The sequence below is a fragment of the Rosa chinensis genome, chromosome 7 (assembly GCF_002994745.2).
Source record: "Rosa chinensis cultivar Old Blush chromosome 7, RchiOBHm-V2, whole genome shotgun sequence".
Taxonomy (NCBI): Eukaryota; Viridiplantae; Streptophyta; class Magnoliopsida; order Rosales; family Rosaceae; genus Rosa; species Rosa chinensis.
This window is the reverse complement of record NC_037094.1, coordinates 58,190,460-58,207,518: the sequence shown is the minus strand read 5'-3', so window position 1 is coordinate 58,207,518 and position 17,059 is coordinate 58,190,460. Positions and strand designations below refer to the sequence as shown.

At 35.6% G+C, this 17,059-nt stretch overlaps 1 protein-coding gene and 2 long non-coding RNA genes across 10 annotated transcripts; 1 reads left to right on the top strand and 2 right to left on the bottom strand.

The window, feature by feature from the left end:
- Positions 1-1,520: 1,520 nt before the first annotated feature.
- LOC112179880 (rhamnogalacturonate lyase) lies at positions 1,521-6,789 on the bottom strand. 2 transcript variants are annotated; one of them, XM_024318373.2, is made up of 15 exons: positions 6,536-6,786; positions 6,226-6,347; positions 5,844-5,903; positions 5,522-5,641; positions 5,330-5,449; positions 4,657-4,798; positions 4,172-4,342; positions 3,827-3,985; positions 3,624-3,730; positions 3,318-3,411; positions 3,090-3,231; positions 2,846-2,999; positions 2,640-2,756; positions 2,288-2,414; positions 1,526-1,861 (listed from the first exon to the last, which is right to left on the bottom strand). In XM_024318373.2, the coding sequence occupies exons 1-15, from the start codon at positions 6,737-6,739 to the stop codon at positions 1,589-1,591; spliced, it is 2,112 nt and encodes a 703-aa protein (XP_024174141.1). In that variant the 5' UTR covers positions 6,740-6,786; the 3' UTR covers positions 1,526-1,588. The 2 variants fall into 2 exon arrangements, with proteins under 2 accessions (XP_024174140.1, XP_024174141.1); XM_024318372.2 differs by having other exon boundaries at positions 1,521-1,861; positions 2,846-3,231; positions 6,536-6,789.
- A 1,377-nt stretch (positions 6,790-8,166) lies between these two features.
- LOC112180663 lies at positions 8,167-9,117 on the top strand. The gene is made up of 2 exons (XR_002928394.2): positions 8,167-8,657; positions 8,819-9,117. It is a non-coding gene; the product is annotated as an uncharacterized LOC112180663 (long non-coding RNA).
- A 4,048-nt stretch (positions 9,118-13,165) lies between these two features.
- Positions 13,166-16,750, bottom strand: LOC112180662. 7 transcript variants are annotated; one of them, XR_002928389.2, is made up of 7 exons: positions 16,401-16,750; positions 16,067-16,207; positions 15,349-15,835; positions 15,163-15,236; positions 14,894-15,013; positions 14,046-14,211; positions 13,166-13,408 (listed from the first exon to the last, which is right to left on the bottom strand). It is a non-coding gene; the product is annotated as an uncharacterized LOC112180662 (long non-coding RNA). The 7 variants fall into 7 exon arrangements; XR_002928391.2 differs by having other exon boundaries at positions 16,067-16,176; XR_002928390.2 differs by having other exon boundaries at positions 16,453-16,750.
- Positions 16,751-17,059: the final 309 nt, after the last annotated feature.

Sequence of the window (17,059 nt, the reverse complement as noted above, 5' to 3'; positions counted from 1 at the left end):
TTGCTTACAAGCGTGATGCGTGCACCAGAACACAATATGCAATCCAATGCCAATATTGAAAACTATGTCCAACGGAAACGCGAACTTGCCCTATTTGTTTTTTTTTGAGTAAATTTGATTCTTTACCTTTTGGTGCGGAAAAATTAGATATACAATCTCCTCACCTTTTTTTTTTTTAATTGGAGTGAGAGCAAAAACCTCACGGTCAAGTAATTGACTACGCATCTTCAAAATTTAGATTGGCGTTTGTCAAGCCAAGCTTGAGAAGGGAGAACTTACAAAAGATATTATGATGTCTAAGCCAGTGAAAGTTTACGTTGTAATAGGAGTAGATGGGATTGATTGTTTACCTCATATGTTCACTTTATCAAGTATTTATAGTTGAGTTTAAACGAACGTACATCTCGATTAATGCTTATAGTGGTGTGCAAAATTCGCAAATCATGCGTTAGTAGATCTACTGCACCAAAAACTTATGAAAGGAGGTGGTCCAGAGTTCTGAAAGGAGGGTCACGCAAGTATGTAATTAATTCATTGAGGCATGAGATATCAAGACATTGACAAGAAATTATGCATAGGAGGATCACATCAAGGTGATAGTGACGAACCTCAAACGATATATTGAGAAGTGACAAAGCTGTGAAGTCCGACGGCAAAGCTTGAAGAGTTTTTCCTTCCCCCACTCTAAGCTCACGCGGAAAGGTAAAAGGGAACATTGTGGGGATACAAAAATAAAAAAATAATAAATAAATAAATAAAATAAATTTTAAACCATTTTATTCACGAAATTGCTTGATAGAGAGAGCCAAACTTGTTGAGAAAAATTTCTCAAGCTAAAATTCCCTCAGAGAGGATTTAAGTGAGGTGTAATCCCCTTGAGACATATCCAAAAATAGGTGAAATCCTCTCAAGGCAGATTTAAATGAGGTGAAATCCGCTCAAGACAGATTCAAGTGAGGTGAAATCCCCTCGAAACATATCAAAGTGACGTGAAATCTCTTCAAGGCGGATCATAGTGAGGTGAAATCATGTTCTAGTTAAGAGATGAGCTAAAAGAGAGACGGTCCGATCTATTTGTGGAGCTCTGAAAATTGTTAGATTCTCCTGAGAAGAAATCCTCTCTAGATGGATATAGATTAGGCGGAACCAGTCAGCTCGACTGAATCCGTAGCGAGCGGGAAGCATTCTCCCATGTTATCTTGAGACTTGAGAGTGACGTAGTAAATCCACGCATGACTTGAGGACTTTGCACACTACTATGCACACTAGTCGAGATTTCGTTCAAGTTGGCTTATAAATACTTGGTAAAGTGAACATTTGAGGCAAGTAATCAATCTCATCTACATCTACTACAACTCAAAATATCATTGACTTAGGCATTGAATTATCTTTTGCAAGTACCATCTTTTTTAAGATCGGCTTGTGAAACAGCGATTCAAGTTTTGAATAGTCAATTTCTTGCTCTCACTCCAGTCAGAAATAGGTGAAGAGATTTTCTATGAAATTTTCCGTAAGTTTAAAAATTCTTTTCTATACTATCAGATTAGTGGCTACATAGTAAAATGAATGATTAATTTCTTATTTCTTTCTATGAACTAAATCCAATATTATTGTTGTCATTAGAAGATTGGGGGCCTTCTAAACGAATATAATCATACATGATTCCCTGAAAGGGGCTGACACTCAATTCTCGAGTTAGAAATATGGTATTGTTCCCGTCGACTAGCTGAGCGCTTGGAATGACCACATTGTATAGCCTGTACAGTCCATGAATTCCATGCCTTGCGATCGTGTTGTCGTTCCCAATCTGTCCGGTAGTAAATAGAGGATCATTCTCTGAATCGGGGTCATTGATCCGAACCTTGAAGAGTTGAAAAAAAGTTATCATTAGCAAATAATAATATATGTTACATGATCATGCACTAGAATACTAAAGTAAAACAATTTAATATGCTATGTTGACAGATTTTCATTCTCAACCAATTCTCATTTATCAAGCCAGTAGATTGTTATTAGAATAACAACCTTGCATATAAAATGTACATGTATCTAGTTAAATAAATCATTTGCTATATTTTGTAAGTGCGCAGTAAAATATTAGATGTACTATTTCTTGGAAAGAGAACATTTTTCGAGTACTGCATCTAAATAGATATGATATATATATATATATATATACATATATATATATATATATATATATATATATATATATGATTCAAATTTTCGTGAGTATAATGATTTTAGGGAAAGCTAATAAAAAATTGATCGAGTTCAAGAGTAATACTTGTAATTCAGAAACATGTGCTGTTGCAAGTGATACTCGTAGTTTGTAGGTAGTGTTCTTGTCCACGTTGTCTAGGTTAAACCTAATCTGCCATGTTGATCCTTTGTATGTGTTATTACCTGTCTTCCTGCGAACAATAAAACAAGGTTTAATGTTGTTATCTGATCATATATGAATTGGAAACACGTAATATTAAATATTAAATGAAAACCTGCTATTAAAGATGCAGTAGATCGATATTTAATTGATCATTTTTCTACTATACGCTAGAAGGGCGTGTGTAGTAGTAGCTGAGTAATGGCGGTTTCATGAATTTTTCCAAAGAAGAAGAACAATCGAAGAGTAACCGAACCTGGTAACCTGAGCAAAGAAGAAATCCTTTCTATAATCGCTAACTCCAATTGTGTAAACCAAGTCATTGTCAGGATATAACTCTGCATATCTTTCCCACAATCCATATTGTCTAAACCTGTCGATCATAATAAGCATATGCATAAGTTTCATAACATACCTTTTCCAATCATTAAAAGAAGATAATTACCAACAAGTGCAACAAACCTGTCAGTGTTGACGTAGAGTTTGTTAATGTACTTTGGATTAGGATCTGGGACGTAAAATTCTGCTGCAGTTCGATCGGGGACGCCTATTTCCCACAGAGTTGGGCCAGTTCGCGGAGGCTCATATACAAGTGTACCCACATCAACATCACCATCTGCAGCGTAATTTACATTAGTATAAGATAAACCAAAAATTATGTATGACAATACATATATAAAATAAAAAGATTGAAGTAGAATAAGACCTGGAGTTACAACAATTTCAGAAACATCTCGGTAATCACCAATAAAACCAGGAACCCATGCATAAAGATTATAGGTCCCTGGGCGTACGCCATGAATAGAGAAGTAGCCATCATTATCAGCTTTGGTCCAGAATTGGTAACCCTAGGGTTTTATATGAAAATATGTTATGTGAAAATACAAAATTGCTATCTTAACAGACCTTGCGTGAGAGATTTAAAATAACGTACCTTGCATTCTAACTGCCATGATCCAACAACTCCTGGAGCTGCCAAGCCTACCAGAGTTCCATTTCCCGGTACGTCTTTATCATCCGTAACATACCTATATATGCAAGTGTACTTGGTGAAATTTTTTTCTGATCGACTTGTGAACTTTTCTCGATATATAGGGCAAGAGGAAAAAGCTCTCAAACAAATTTAATTTTGCCGGTCGTTTGAGACATTTTATCGAGCAGATTGCACTCATTCTTATAAAACAATATATCAGGCTAGAAGTTCAATTATATATAAGCTAAGAATTAGCAAAGTAAGTACCTTTCGCGGACCAATAGTCTGCCGCTAACTGTTCCTCGTTGCTTAGGCGACAGAAAGTCCTTTGAAGCTGGAAAATCATATGGCCACCTTTCAACTTCATCGTTCATCTGAAAAATGTCAATTATTTTTATAGTAAATTTCCACCCATTTACCCATTGAAGTTGTAATTATATGCATAACTTTAAGTATTGAAGGCTTTGGACCTGTTGCTTAGCATCCTCCCATAGACACTGGAAAGGGTTAGCTCCATCACCCAAAGAATTAAGATAGAAAAAAACTGGGCCAAACACTTTCTTCCATGGCTCATTGGACCCAAATTGTAATATCAGTTCCCCTCCTGAGTAATGGGTACTATGAAAGATCTGTTGATTATTCCATTGCAATCGAAATTAGCATGGTAGTTGCATATTGTTACTTAGTGATCTTCGATCATATTGTAGTAGAGAAAACGTTATGTGTATAAAGAATCCTAATTGCAAGCATCATTTAGATTCAGAACCTAACAGATATTCAACAAAAAACAACTTTACTTGTTGAACGATACTTACGGCAAGGGTGATGGGTCCCACATGTGAAGTAAGGCACTGCTTGAAGGGACCTCCAGATTTAAACTCTTCGCTGGGAGTAATCTGCCAAAATCCAACCTGTGAGTCATTTGCTATCCATCCATGCACCCGATTATGTATGTTCTCAACCGAATATTGATATTTGTCATCCACCTGAAAAATAGATGAACCAAAAGTAGAAGAAGGAGATTAATGTGATTAGTTAGACGCAACACCAAATCCTAACTGTGTTGTATCAAAGATGTTATGTTTTATTGCTAGACTATATTATCATGTATTTGCCAACATATCAGTTGACAACATTGAATTATGGGTTATTATTCTCATTTTTTATGGTGTGTCAAATTCTTGGTGCGCAAGAAAACTTTATCAATAATGTGAATATAAAAGTCCAATATAAATACAGTGCAAGGTTTTATTTTTTTTATTTATTTTATAAGTTATATCAGGAAGAAAACAATACATACCTCTCCTTTGAACTCTGGCTCGACCGGATTGACGAGCAAGACCGCCTCCGGGTAAGCCAGGGCTTGCCCTCTTTTTTCTGATCGATCATCGGGAAGGGGCATGTGTCTTTGCCTGCTGTCTGATATTGCCATGTAATGAAACCTACGCAGACATCAAAATTAATGTAAAAACACACATGATGAACAAAATATTACAATTGAAAACCTCATATAACTAGTGAACACGTTTACCTATTTAGAAGTATAATTTTGTAAATCATTTGAGGTTTGATAGCTAACGAGGATAAAATATTGACCAGCACGTACGTTCTCCACCTTCCTGGGTTTGTTGGCCACGACAAAACTAACACAAACTAAGTCCTACTACAGTTAGGTTCTAAATCCTAATGCATTGATTTACTCTATGTTGAAGCTAAAGCTGGTGCCTCTCTATTGGAGCTTTAATAATATTTCTGGATCTGCTTGCATGAGATATTTTTGAAAGGATCATAACCATCACGAGAAAGCAACCATTTGTTGTCTTTTGGATCAGAAATCACGAGAAAGGTTAGCCGTACATTTTTCATTTTTCTCTTTGTTTATATGTATGGTAAGAATCAAGCTCCCAACTAACCCAGGAAGAAAATGAAAACTTGAGTAAATAAAAGAAAAAATGGAGGAAGTTGTAAATTACTTGTCTTTTCTGAGCTTAAACACAGTCCTGGTGTTGGTCAAGTTGAAAGCAGGCCATTCCTTCAAGTGTTCATAAATGGCGTAAGTGTAGAAACCCGACGAGTTACGAAGCAACACGAACCTTCAAAATGATTGTGTTATTATCATTTTAATCACCTATTAATCAAACGAAAACTAGTGTAATATAAAAGACCTTTTGTCTATGTTTAAAGGGACAACTTTGCCCTCTAAAGAGGGATCCCACATTCTGGTGAATGAAAGCTCTATCTGATCCTCAGTTTCCACTATAACCGTAAAATTTGTTCCTTCCATCCTGCACATAGATGTAGCAAGCTTATTATGTTAAACAGAAAACTTGCATTCTTTTATTAGAGGGTCTTAGTAGAACACTATATATAGTTGAGCAAAATGCATGTTCAACTATCTAGCAAGATCAACATTTCTTGTCATAATCGATGATTGTAGTAATATTATTGACCAAATTGTATTGTATGTACATAGAGTGAATGGAGTACCTATCAAATGCGCCTTTCTTTCTCGTAATTCCTGGTGCAGACCAAACCATATCCCAGTACCTACATCGTTATATTATGAGTTGATAAGCATGCATGTATTGACTAAAACATTAGTTAGATACATCTTTCTGTACGTTTTGGTTGAAAGAAAAGTAATCGTAATTATTTTCTCATCATGACTAGCCACTTAGGGAAGGAATTATTTATATGGATTCCAAATAAAGCGAGTCGTGAATTGATACACACAGCATTGAATATTGAACATGCCTTATCTAGCCGGCCGGGTTATATTGAGATTCCTTGTATGTCATAATCAATTAATATAATCCTTAATTTGAAAAATATAAACAACATGAAATAGTAGCAAGCAAGAGGCCGGTACCCTCTATTGGTTTCATCTTCAAGAACTTCAAGCAGATTGTCGATGCCTTTATATTGTATTCCAGTAACCATCCCCTCTGGTTTTGAAAGATTGACTTGGAGAATGCCATTATCCATGACCACCTGCGCATATAAAGTAAAATCGGTCAGAAACTGATTCCTTACCTCAATGTTTAAAACTTTAAATCAAAATGGTAAGAACACTATTATACAGAGACCACTTATTTCTACCATGCACCGGCTTTGTTCATCTATTCCAACAGTACGTAAAACACTGGTGCATGCATGGTTGAGTTTCGGACTGAACTTACATATTGATTGAAGATATGCAGTTGCAGGCCTGTTGTATTTTCTGAAGTAGTGGCTTGGATGAATAGATCTTCATCCAGAAATGTCTGGCTGGAGAAGAGGAGGAGAATCATGGTACCCAACTTTGCCGAAATCCATGTTATTGTGGAAAGCGAAAAAATGGTGCGGATTGGTCCTTTGCCTAATCCAACAGGAAAGGTCGACATGTGAACTTTTTGGCCAAGCTTCCGTGAACAATAAACAAAAGGCTAGGCTTATGATGATATGTAGATATTCTCTACGTTGCTTTCACTTTCTTCTGATTGATTGCTTTACTTTGTCGCTACCACTGTACATTTGTGTTTGGTGAACAAGATGTGGGTGAAGCATGATTCCTTTGTTGAGAAACAGATGAAAATATTTATATGAGTTGGGAGGGGAGACTTAGCTAGGTAGCTGTTTAATTACTACCGAATTACAATTAGGAAGTGATCTCATGCATGATCTTAACGGTCTGCTTATTGATTTGGTGAACTGTCAAGATTCAGTCATAAATATAATTGGGTCAGATTATTAAGAAATTTCAATGTCATTACATTTATGGAAAATGCAATATGTGCATTTGTTAGAAATATTTAAGTCTTAAAATCATGAATCATTAATACATCATTTGGTATACATTTGAAATATCTAACGATACATAATTATTTCACTTTGACCATTGTTTTTTTCTTTGGACAAGCACTTTGATCATTGTTAAGTAGAATACTGAATCACAGTCTATACTGACATGCATCTTCTGTTTGAATTTGTTTGGATAAATCGCAACATTTTCTTCTTCTTCTTTTTTGGCTAAGAGCGAAACACTTTTTATCATGGATAGATTTGAGATCCTACATACATACCCAAAGTAACATTAATTCAGGACACCATTTAGATTTATCAGACACGGGTATCATTAATTAACAGCGCAATTGATGAATATTTACAAATCATATTATTAATATCCTTTCTGTTATGACTAAATATGTTCTTCTTTGGTTCCTGCAATCTTTAATAACCAAATCTAATCTTCGATTTGTTTTTCTTTTTTCTAAGGAATCTCAATTTATTTTTGTTCCTGCAATTCCTATACGATTAATCATAATTCCATTCTACGACAGTGAATAAATAATATTTAGGTAATAGGTAATACTTGCTACCCTTGGTCGAAGCAGCTGAAAGTAATTTACTGGAAACAGGCTCATTTGAGAATAATCCCCACTAGACGCGCCATAGCCTTCTTCGGAGTAGAGGAATCTCTCAAAGTAATAGTTTGGTTGACAGTATCATTTGGACAATATTTTGGTTGGCAATATCCTCCAAAACATATAGGATCAACAGTACCATCCGATATGTCATCTTGGGAAGTAATGTAGTATTGTGGGATCTCTGAAAGTTGGTTTCCTATTTTTGAAAGGGAAAAATATTTTGAGCCATATTTTTATTTAATTTCTATTATTTCCTATAGTTTTTATAGCTTTCAAAAATTATTTAAATTTTGATTTTGTCAAATTTTATCTTTTGAGCCTGTAGGATTAAACTAGAGGTTGTTACGAGTTCGTAGAAATTTTTGGAGAATTTCAGACACCGAAGCTATTTTTAATGATATTTGGCAGTTGAAATTATCCAAGAATTATTTAAAAATAAATCTTTTGAGGTGGCTTGATCTGGACCGTGGATTTCAAAAGACAGAAGATGTAGACCGTTGAAGAAACAGATATACAACGGATCAGCTCAGACCGACCCAAGTCAACGACTCGTTTTGCAGCGGCGGTGGCCCGACCTTTTCTCCTCCGTCCAGCCACCTCCAGACGTCACACTGGAGCAGTTCGACTCGTCTCGGAGGCGCGAATCAGAGCGCGGTCGCTCCTACTCGAAAGACCGGCGACGGTGGTAAGAAGAATAAGCCCGAAAGCTTTTCGTGTTGGCCGGCGGATTCTCTAATGTCGGCCACTTCTCGGCTACGGACGGGTAGCGGCAGCTTCCTCTCGACCTCGCCGATCTATCTATGGTGTATGTTTTTCCAGATGATAAGGTATGAGAAAGAATCAAAGCCAGTAAGCTTCGGTGCTTCTTGCTTTTCCGGCGACTTCGACGAGTAAGGTATCAAACTTCATCCCCTCGTTGAGCTCTACATGTTGGTGCAATTGTTTTTCATATTCGGTTCATGTTTTACGATTTGGTTGTTTCGGGGCTCCGACGTTTTTGTTGTGTTTTCCGCCGTTTATCTGTGTACTTTCCGGTGACGATTAGCTTTAAACCAGGTATGAAATATCATCTAATCAGCAAGTTATAACCTGAGAGTATGATTTTGATTGTTGATTATGCTTGAATTCAAGAATTGGAGGAGTAATTGAACTCGAAAATGCGAATGGTTACTTTGATTTTCACCAAAGGCATGAGAGAGAATCGAAGGGGAGAAGAATTTTGGAATTCCCGGCGAGTTTCCATGTTTTTCGCCGACCATTCTGTTTTAGTTTGCTTGTAATTATTGTCTTTTGAAGATTATGCTTTCTGGGATTTGATTGTTTCAGTGTGTAATTGCTAGATTTGGGTACTATGATTTGTTGGGCCACTGTAATTGCTAGATGTGTGTGTGTGTTTTACAGTAGTTGAGAGAGAAAAAAATAGAAAAAAAATGTTTAGATAAAAAAAAAACCAATGGATGAAGACATGAAAAGACGAAAAAATCTTTAACGGAGCTAAATGCTTCAGGTTATGGAGCTAACAGCTGCATGTATCAATCTTCGGCCGGGATCAGAACTTCAGGTATCATTCTGATATTATATGAACATGAGATACAGAAGTTTAGAATGAGTCAAACGTCAGGTAGTGTATGGATGATTTTCCCATGATTTGAAAATAAATGAAGAATTAGTGTGTAATTGTTTATTTTGGGTCGTTTAGGTTCAGAAATTCTGAAAAAAAAAGAACAATCATTGTGCTAACATATTTGGGATTGAAATGATTTATTGAATGCATGAAGTTGGAATTGGTTCAAGAACATCAGTTATCGGGGAATTAGAATTGATTTATGTTTCAGATCAAACAATTTACGACGAAGTAGTTTAGATTATTATTTTTGGGTGTCCATAGATTGAATGAATTTATGATTTGATTTCATTATTGAAGACGGAACATTCGGAGTTTGGATTAGTGTTTGGAGCCGGATTGGGTACGCTAACAGAATTGAACCTATGTGATATTGATTGGGAAAGTATTGAAAAATCGGGAATGAAAATTTAGGTGTCCTTAGTAAATTGAGGGATTTGGCTGATTTCTATTTTAGAATAATTGATCAAGTTGATTTGAAGTACTTCGGTTACTGTCATTGAAGAAGGATTTGATTTGAAGATGGAATGTGGTGCTACCAATGTCATAAGCATAAGAACAAAGATTTCATAATGCAATTCGCAGTGTTACTAATTTCGAGTAGCGATGCAGTTAAAGCTTAGATTTCCAAGTAGGATATCTCAGGAAATCTTTTCTATTAAATGTTAAATAGTATTATAATTGAAATCGGTGAATCGTTTGATATTGCTTGACTAAATCGCGAAGGCATGTGGTGGACCTTATATTATGAGCATTGATATTCAAATTGTCAATACTTAACGCATAAAGAGGCATTGTGGATATGCATTTGAAAGTGGTGTATGCGGAAGGATGTGAGGGATGTTGATATCAAAATGAGATTGAAAGAAATGTATTCTTTTGTGTAGTTGAGTTTACGTCATAAGGCGTTTAGGATCTATGATAAACCAAAAACAAGTTTCGGAACTGTAATTATAGTCGGCCTGTAAGTGCACATTGAGGGAAAGCAAACCTTTTCAACAAAGAGTGTTGGTTAAACGACATCGAGTTTCGGGTCTTAAGATCATGAGTAAACAAGATGACTAACAAAAGAGGAATGTGGATTGAATTGTTACGGGTGTTAGATCATATATCCGAAACATCTAAGGCCACCCTTAGTTGGTAAAATACACGGTATGAGACGTGTAGGCTCTTTTGTTTTAATATATGGACTAACGGGTAATTAAGTGGAGTTCATTTGACTTACATGTATCAATTATTATCATTTATAGATAACTTGATTGTTTTACGTAGTTAAGAATGACATAAAGAGGTTTGGCCCTATTGAGCGGAAGCTCACCCTTATAGATATTTACCTTGTTCAGGAGGTTCGACACGTTTATGGAGAGGACTAAGTGAGATGTTACTTATGTTTAAGAGACTCAAAAAAGGATTGCAGAAGACAAAAGCGAGTTAGACTAGAGAGTACGATGTAATTTTCTCTTTATTTGAGTATTGTTATTTCAAATGTTCTAGGGGTCGTCATGGGCCGGGCTAGGGCCGGCCCTACCCTAAATTTTAGGGCTTAGGGTCGGGCCGGGCCGGGCTTTGACCAAGTCAACAAAACTTAGGGCTGGGCCGGGCCAGGGCTTCAATATGTAAACCCTTACCCGCCCTTAAGGCCCATTTTGCAAGGGTCGAAAGGGCCGGGCCGGGCCTTTCTCTGTTTTAACACTTTTTAACTCAAACTCACAAGGAATAACATCAAATTTGAATAACATCACTGAATGTCTTCAATATTGTAGTTTGAAATCTCTATATCATCAATTACAATATGACTGAAGACAAAATCTCCATATGATGATTACAATATTACTTAAACTAAAGTTACTGAATGAGAATGATTTCAATATTGTAGTCTGAAATCTCTATATCATCAATTACAATATGACTGAAGACAAAAACTCCATAGTCCATATGATGATTACAATAAACTAAAGTTACTGAATGATGTTAAAAACAATATTACATAATCAGTCCAAGAAAAAAAATAGTAGGAAAGGTTAAAAATAATACATTAAAGCATTCAAATCCTCTCTTTCGTAGGAAAGTCATTCTTGAAGACTTCCGTAGTCAAGATCCAAAAATCCTCTCTCCCCATGAGTGATGAGTCTGTTAAAGCACAACACAAAAAAATGTTAAAAAACAATACATTAAACCTATAAACCATCTACAGCAAACCATCATTACTTATTCCCACAATATTTCAGTTCATGGTAGCACATTATTCTGAGTTTCTGACAGCAAATGAACACCACAAGTCCACAACCACACAATGCAGCAAGAAATTTCAGTTGCATGCAAGAACAAAAGGCATAGTTATAAGAACCGTAATGTGCAGTTCAAAACAACACCAACCTTTACTCAATATTTGTGATTGACTCGTTCGCAGCTGAGTTTGATTGAGCACGTTCAAGGGCAAGCATCCATTCCGGTCTTGCTAACTGTGCATTTCGTATCTCTTTAGCTCGCTGCTCATCTTACTCCCTGTCTTGCTGTCTTGCTTCTGCCAGCCTCCAATATTTTACACAAATCAAGGCTTCAATTGTGTTTGGGCTCAAACTTGCTCTCTTCTCCGATACGACTCCCCCCCCCTCCCCCCGCACTAAAAGCAGATTCTGATGCTACTGTTGAAGCTGGAACGGACAGTAGGTCACGAGCTATCACAGATAGGACATGATACACTTCTTCATGAGATCTCCACCAATCTAAAAGGTTAAATTCCTGTCCATCAGCAATTTCAAGTGGAGGCATATCAATATAATATTGTAAATCAGAATTTGATGAAAAGCTGGAAGTAGAACTTGCTGTCTTAGCCTTTTTTAAGACCTCCTCAGCAAAGTCCTCATCTTCATCAATAGGTAAAACCAGAAAATCAGAAGATGTAGGTAATTGAGAGGTTACACTAGAGGTTGGAACCGAAGGCACTATATTTTCCTTGTACAGATCATGTAATTCAACTAATTGATGCTTTAGAGAAGATATAGTAGTTTCGATTTCCCAATCCTCAACATTCATACTTTTCATCCATTGACCAATTGCAAAAAACTTATACCTAGGATCCATAGCAGCAGCAAGACAAAATACAGTAGGAAATGTTTTCCAATACTTAGCAAATTTTGCCTTCATGGCAGTCAAAGCAGCAGCAATTACAGCATATCGAGAATATTTATTAAAGGCTCACTACTAGAGAAAACCCATTCAGGGACAAAATCATTTTGTCTCCAAAAGCTGAGAATTCGTCACCCAAAAAAATTTGAGACGGAACCATTTTGTGGCCAAAGTCGTCTCCTAAAGCTCGTCCCTAATTGTTTTAGGCGACAACTACTAAATTCCGTCCTCTAATGCATTTGGAGAAGAAATGAAAATTGTCCCCGATTCAATGAGATTTCATCTCCCATTCTCATTGAGCATTGACAGACTGGCGGGAAATTTAACTAATTTTGGCGCCAATCAAAGGAATAAGGGACAAAACTCACACTGTCTCCTTTTGTTTTCAAATTTTAATTTTAATTTTTTTCAAATTTAATAGCGCCAAACAAACAAAAAGGGGACAAAATTCATTCCGTCTCCATTTATTCTTAAATTTTAAATTATTTTAAATTTTCATTTTATTGTCAATATTGAATTATATGAACAAATTTTTTTTTTTTAAACAAAAAATTCAAATTTATTACGGATAATGTAGTGATAAACAAAGCCATAACATCAACTTATTTTTCAACTCCAACTAAGATGAAAAACTTGAGCACTTTCATAAATTTGCTTCATTAGTCTTCAACTAGAGATAAAATCTGCAACTACTTAAGGGCATCCATGTGTAAATATAAGATAGACAACGTCCTAATGAATAGTAACTTATGAAAACCTAATACGCTTAATGCCAAAATCCTCTTCATTTTCTTCATCTTCAGCATCCATATCACATGGGGAACATATATTGCTTTTTCATATGTTGCAAACTTGGCTTCCAGTTCCTCTATTTTTCAATACCATCTTCAAACCTGCATATAACTTTACAGTTTTCAACTTATTCAAACTCAAAACAAATTCAATACAGCAAAGGAGAAGTATAACTTTTTTATTGAAGTTAGATGGTTATTGAGTATATGCTGTAGGCTGTAGCATATTATCAGAAGTAGTAAAACATCAACACCACCATTACTAACAGTAACCCGGTAACCATTCACCACAAAAAATTTGTAGAGAAAGGAAGTAAATGAAAAATTGGAAAGATTTTTGGTACATAATTACTTATTTTTCTGTATGACAAATGGACCAGAATTATTGCACATATAGAATTTGGAGTTTTAAAACTCATAGTTATCTGTTATAGACTGAATTAACTTTTCTTAACTATGGAACTTCGGAGTGTTTAGACATTTTGGTGAAAGTCAGGCCCTACTTGATCATTGGCATTATCCAAATTTGTCGCATTATCAAAGGACTTCAAAAATTACAGAGAAAATCACCTAGTTTCTGACCAAAAAAACAAAAAAGAAGAAACAGAAGAAACCACCTAGTTAACTTACTTCCTCCAACCAGACCAACAAAAATTACCCCTAGTAGACTGTAGACAGTAACAAAATCAATAATTTATTTACTGTGAATTTTATATGTAATGAAAAAGATTTCACATACCTCAAGTCCCAATCTCTAGTCACATCCCAGTAAAATGAGTACAAAGAGTTCAAAATGGCTAAGAGAAGCCAAAAGGGCTAATAGAAGTTTGTCCACTTCTCTGGGAAGACTTGATATTTAAGGGCTGAGAGAAAAATCACAGGTACTGCAATCGGATAATTTAAAGCTGAAACCAGGAGTAGACAACATCAATACTGTAATGACTAAGGAGTAAATCCATCAAATCAATTTCAAAGCAATAATGTACCACACAGAATCTAGCAATAAAAGACAAAATTTTGTAACAAAAGTAGGGGCAAAGAGTACCTAATTGCAAGATTAGAAAACAAATTCCATGGCTTAGGTGATTAAGTACTGGCATGTGGCTTATTTTGATGATTTCGACTTTTAGCATTCAGCAAGATACAGACTTGATATCTTTCAGGTTCAGTACTTTCTATTCCATCTAAGGAAACTAAAAGATATTAAACAAACTTTACTTCTTAGCTAATATGTAAAACCACTAATTAAGTGCTTTACCTTTTGCTTTGAATTGGCTTATCAAAACATACCATTAGTTAGAATTTACAAATTATTGCATTTTAGAAGCTAAGATGTGGTACACTACTACAGGATACAACAGTAAGTGTGTAATAACGTGGAATCCTCACAACTGTTTAGATAATAGGTATTTACACCATCAAATTGGTTTTACAATTTATGACTCTATGCTTACATAGACATGCTCAGAGTGTCAAAAGCATTCATGATTTGGTAAAGCCAAGGAGAAGAAAATATGGTCAAACAAATGGAGGTAACAAATTGAAGCTACAGAGAAACCACTTAGAATAAAGGCCTTGTCAGCGTACCATTCAGAAGGCTTATATTCTCTCCAGTATCCTTGTATTGTCAAAGGCATTGGAACAAACGAACAAATATGCCCAACATTCACTGCTCTGCCTACAATCAATCCTTGCTAAAACATAGACCTAAATGTAAATAGGTAAAGCAAAAGGGTGAGTTCCATTATGTCCTGCAATATCTCTATTAAACATCAGCTCAGTTTTTTTTTTTTACTCTTTTTTCAATGAGAAAAATCATATGAAAAAGCTATGGTTCATGCTTTATATATACTTACCTCCCAGCCTCATCCTTCTCTCTAGCTTTACTTCAGAAAAGAATGCTTGCTCTAATAGGCACTTCCTCCTACACCTGGGGTGTCATTGAAAAAAGAAGAAGTTACTATTGCCTACGGTATTGCATTCATTCACATGAGCAGTCATCCAATTCCAACTCTAGTATATCATAGATTAGAGCAAATTACCTCTCGACACTGTTTGATGGACTAGGGTCCATTCCAGCCCCATGAATACTGCAAATCCAGAAGAAAGAAGGCTTGAGGTGAATCAAAATCCAAAGGCCAATCATTCTGTTTTTGCTAGAGGTAGTTATCTTCATCTCCTGATAGTAATTCCTCATCTAGAGGATTATCATCGATAAAATCATCGTCACTTATGTTGCTTTGTTCAATATCTTTGCTACTCAAACCAACAATTTCAGGTTCGACATCTCTTCTACAAAGTGTTGGCATTGAATTAACATTCTCTTCAATGGGATGAGTGATATTGCTAGCCTCTTCTTCTTGGTCTACCCCATCAACATAACTTGTTTCGGTATCACAAGGACATAATGTCTCATTATTTGCATTCAAATGATGTTTTGCAACATCAATGAAAGACTGAATACCTTCCTTGTATTCTTGGCAGAGTTTGTTTTTAGAATGAATCCACTCTCTATTCATTTTGGATCCCCTGACATTTACAAACAAACACTACCCTATAAATGGGCATTGAAAAATAACAGTAACAAAGAAAAGAAAGACTTGGTCTGTTTTAGAGTTTTATTCATGTAATATTTGGTTAGTTATAGTCTTATTAAGTAAAGCAAATACCTCAAGTATTAAAGCATAACATCAAGGGTATCAACAAAGTTCAATAATTATTTGCTATGAATTTTATATGTAATGAAAAAGATTCACATACCTCAACTCCCAATCTCTAGTCAAGCTCCAGTGAAATGAGTACAAAGAGTTCAAAATGCCTTGGCTGTGCTCTGTTATCACGCTACTCCAGCAGATCTTGCATAAATGAAACTATACATTGATCCTCTAGTGATTAGTTAACCTGGGAACCCACCGTCTAATTCAGAAAACCATAAACTTCTAGACATTGAAGAAACATAGGAAAACAAAACGGGGCCAGAAACATGAACAACAACAACCCAGAGGTTTAATCGAAAATTAAATCAAAGCTTGAATGAAACAAAACTTTAAATCAATGAAAAATTGAGAGAGAGAGAGAGAGAGAGAGAACGAACCTGAAGACAGAAACGGAAAACGAATCTGAGAATATTCGGGAAGAGAACAAACCTGAAGCAGAAAAGAAGAAGCTTTAAAGTGAGAGGAAGAGAGATTGGTTTGCGAGGAATTATGGGTCTGCAACTTTGTGTTGGGAGAGGAGAAAATCTGAACAGAGATGAAGGCCAATCTGCTGCACCCTAAACCCACGAACAAAGGAGACTAGAGTCGTGGAGAAGGAATTGGAGGCACCTGCTGCACCCTAAACCCACGAACAAAGAAGACTAGAGTTGTGGAGAAGGAATTTTGGAGGCACCTATGTGGAGAAGGAGTTGGAGGCACCGGCAAAAGACTATACGGCAAAAGACTATACCTATGTAAAATCATGGGAAAAGGAAAAAAGGAAAAAAGATTCGTATAAAAAAAAAATCAACAAATTGGAGGCACTTAATTTACAACATATATAGTTATTTACTATTTATTTTTTAATTAAAAAAATATAGAAATATTCCTTACACCCCTCTTATAGTCGTATGGTTGAAATACATATGAAAAAGATTGCAACAGATATCTAGGCCAATCAAGTCACTGCAATTGATTTTAATATGAAATTATATTTAATATAAAATATTTTCCGAATTGAAAAAACACAAATATCATTAAATTCAATATAAAATGC

Excerpts from the sequence above, each read along its gene's own strand:
- LOC112179880 (XM_024318372.2), bottom strand. The coding sequence starts at position 6,739 with ATGTCGACCTTTCCTGTTGGATTAGGCAAAGGACCAATCCGCACCATT. Across the intron at positions 4,343-4,656 it reads AGCCAGAGTTCAAAGGAGAG|GTGGATGACAAATATCAATA; the intron begins GTATGTATTGTT and ends TCTATTTTTCAG. Across the intron at positions 3,232-3,317 it reads CATGGCAGTTAGAATGCAAG|GGTTACCAATTCTGGACCAA; the intron begins GTACGTTATTTT and ends ATAAAACCCTAG.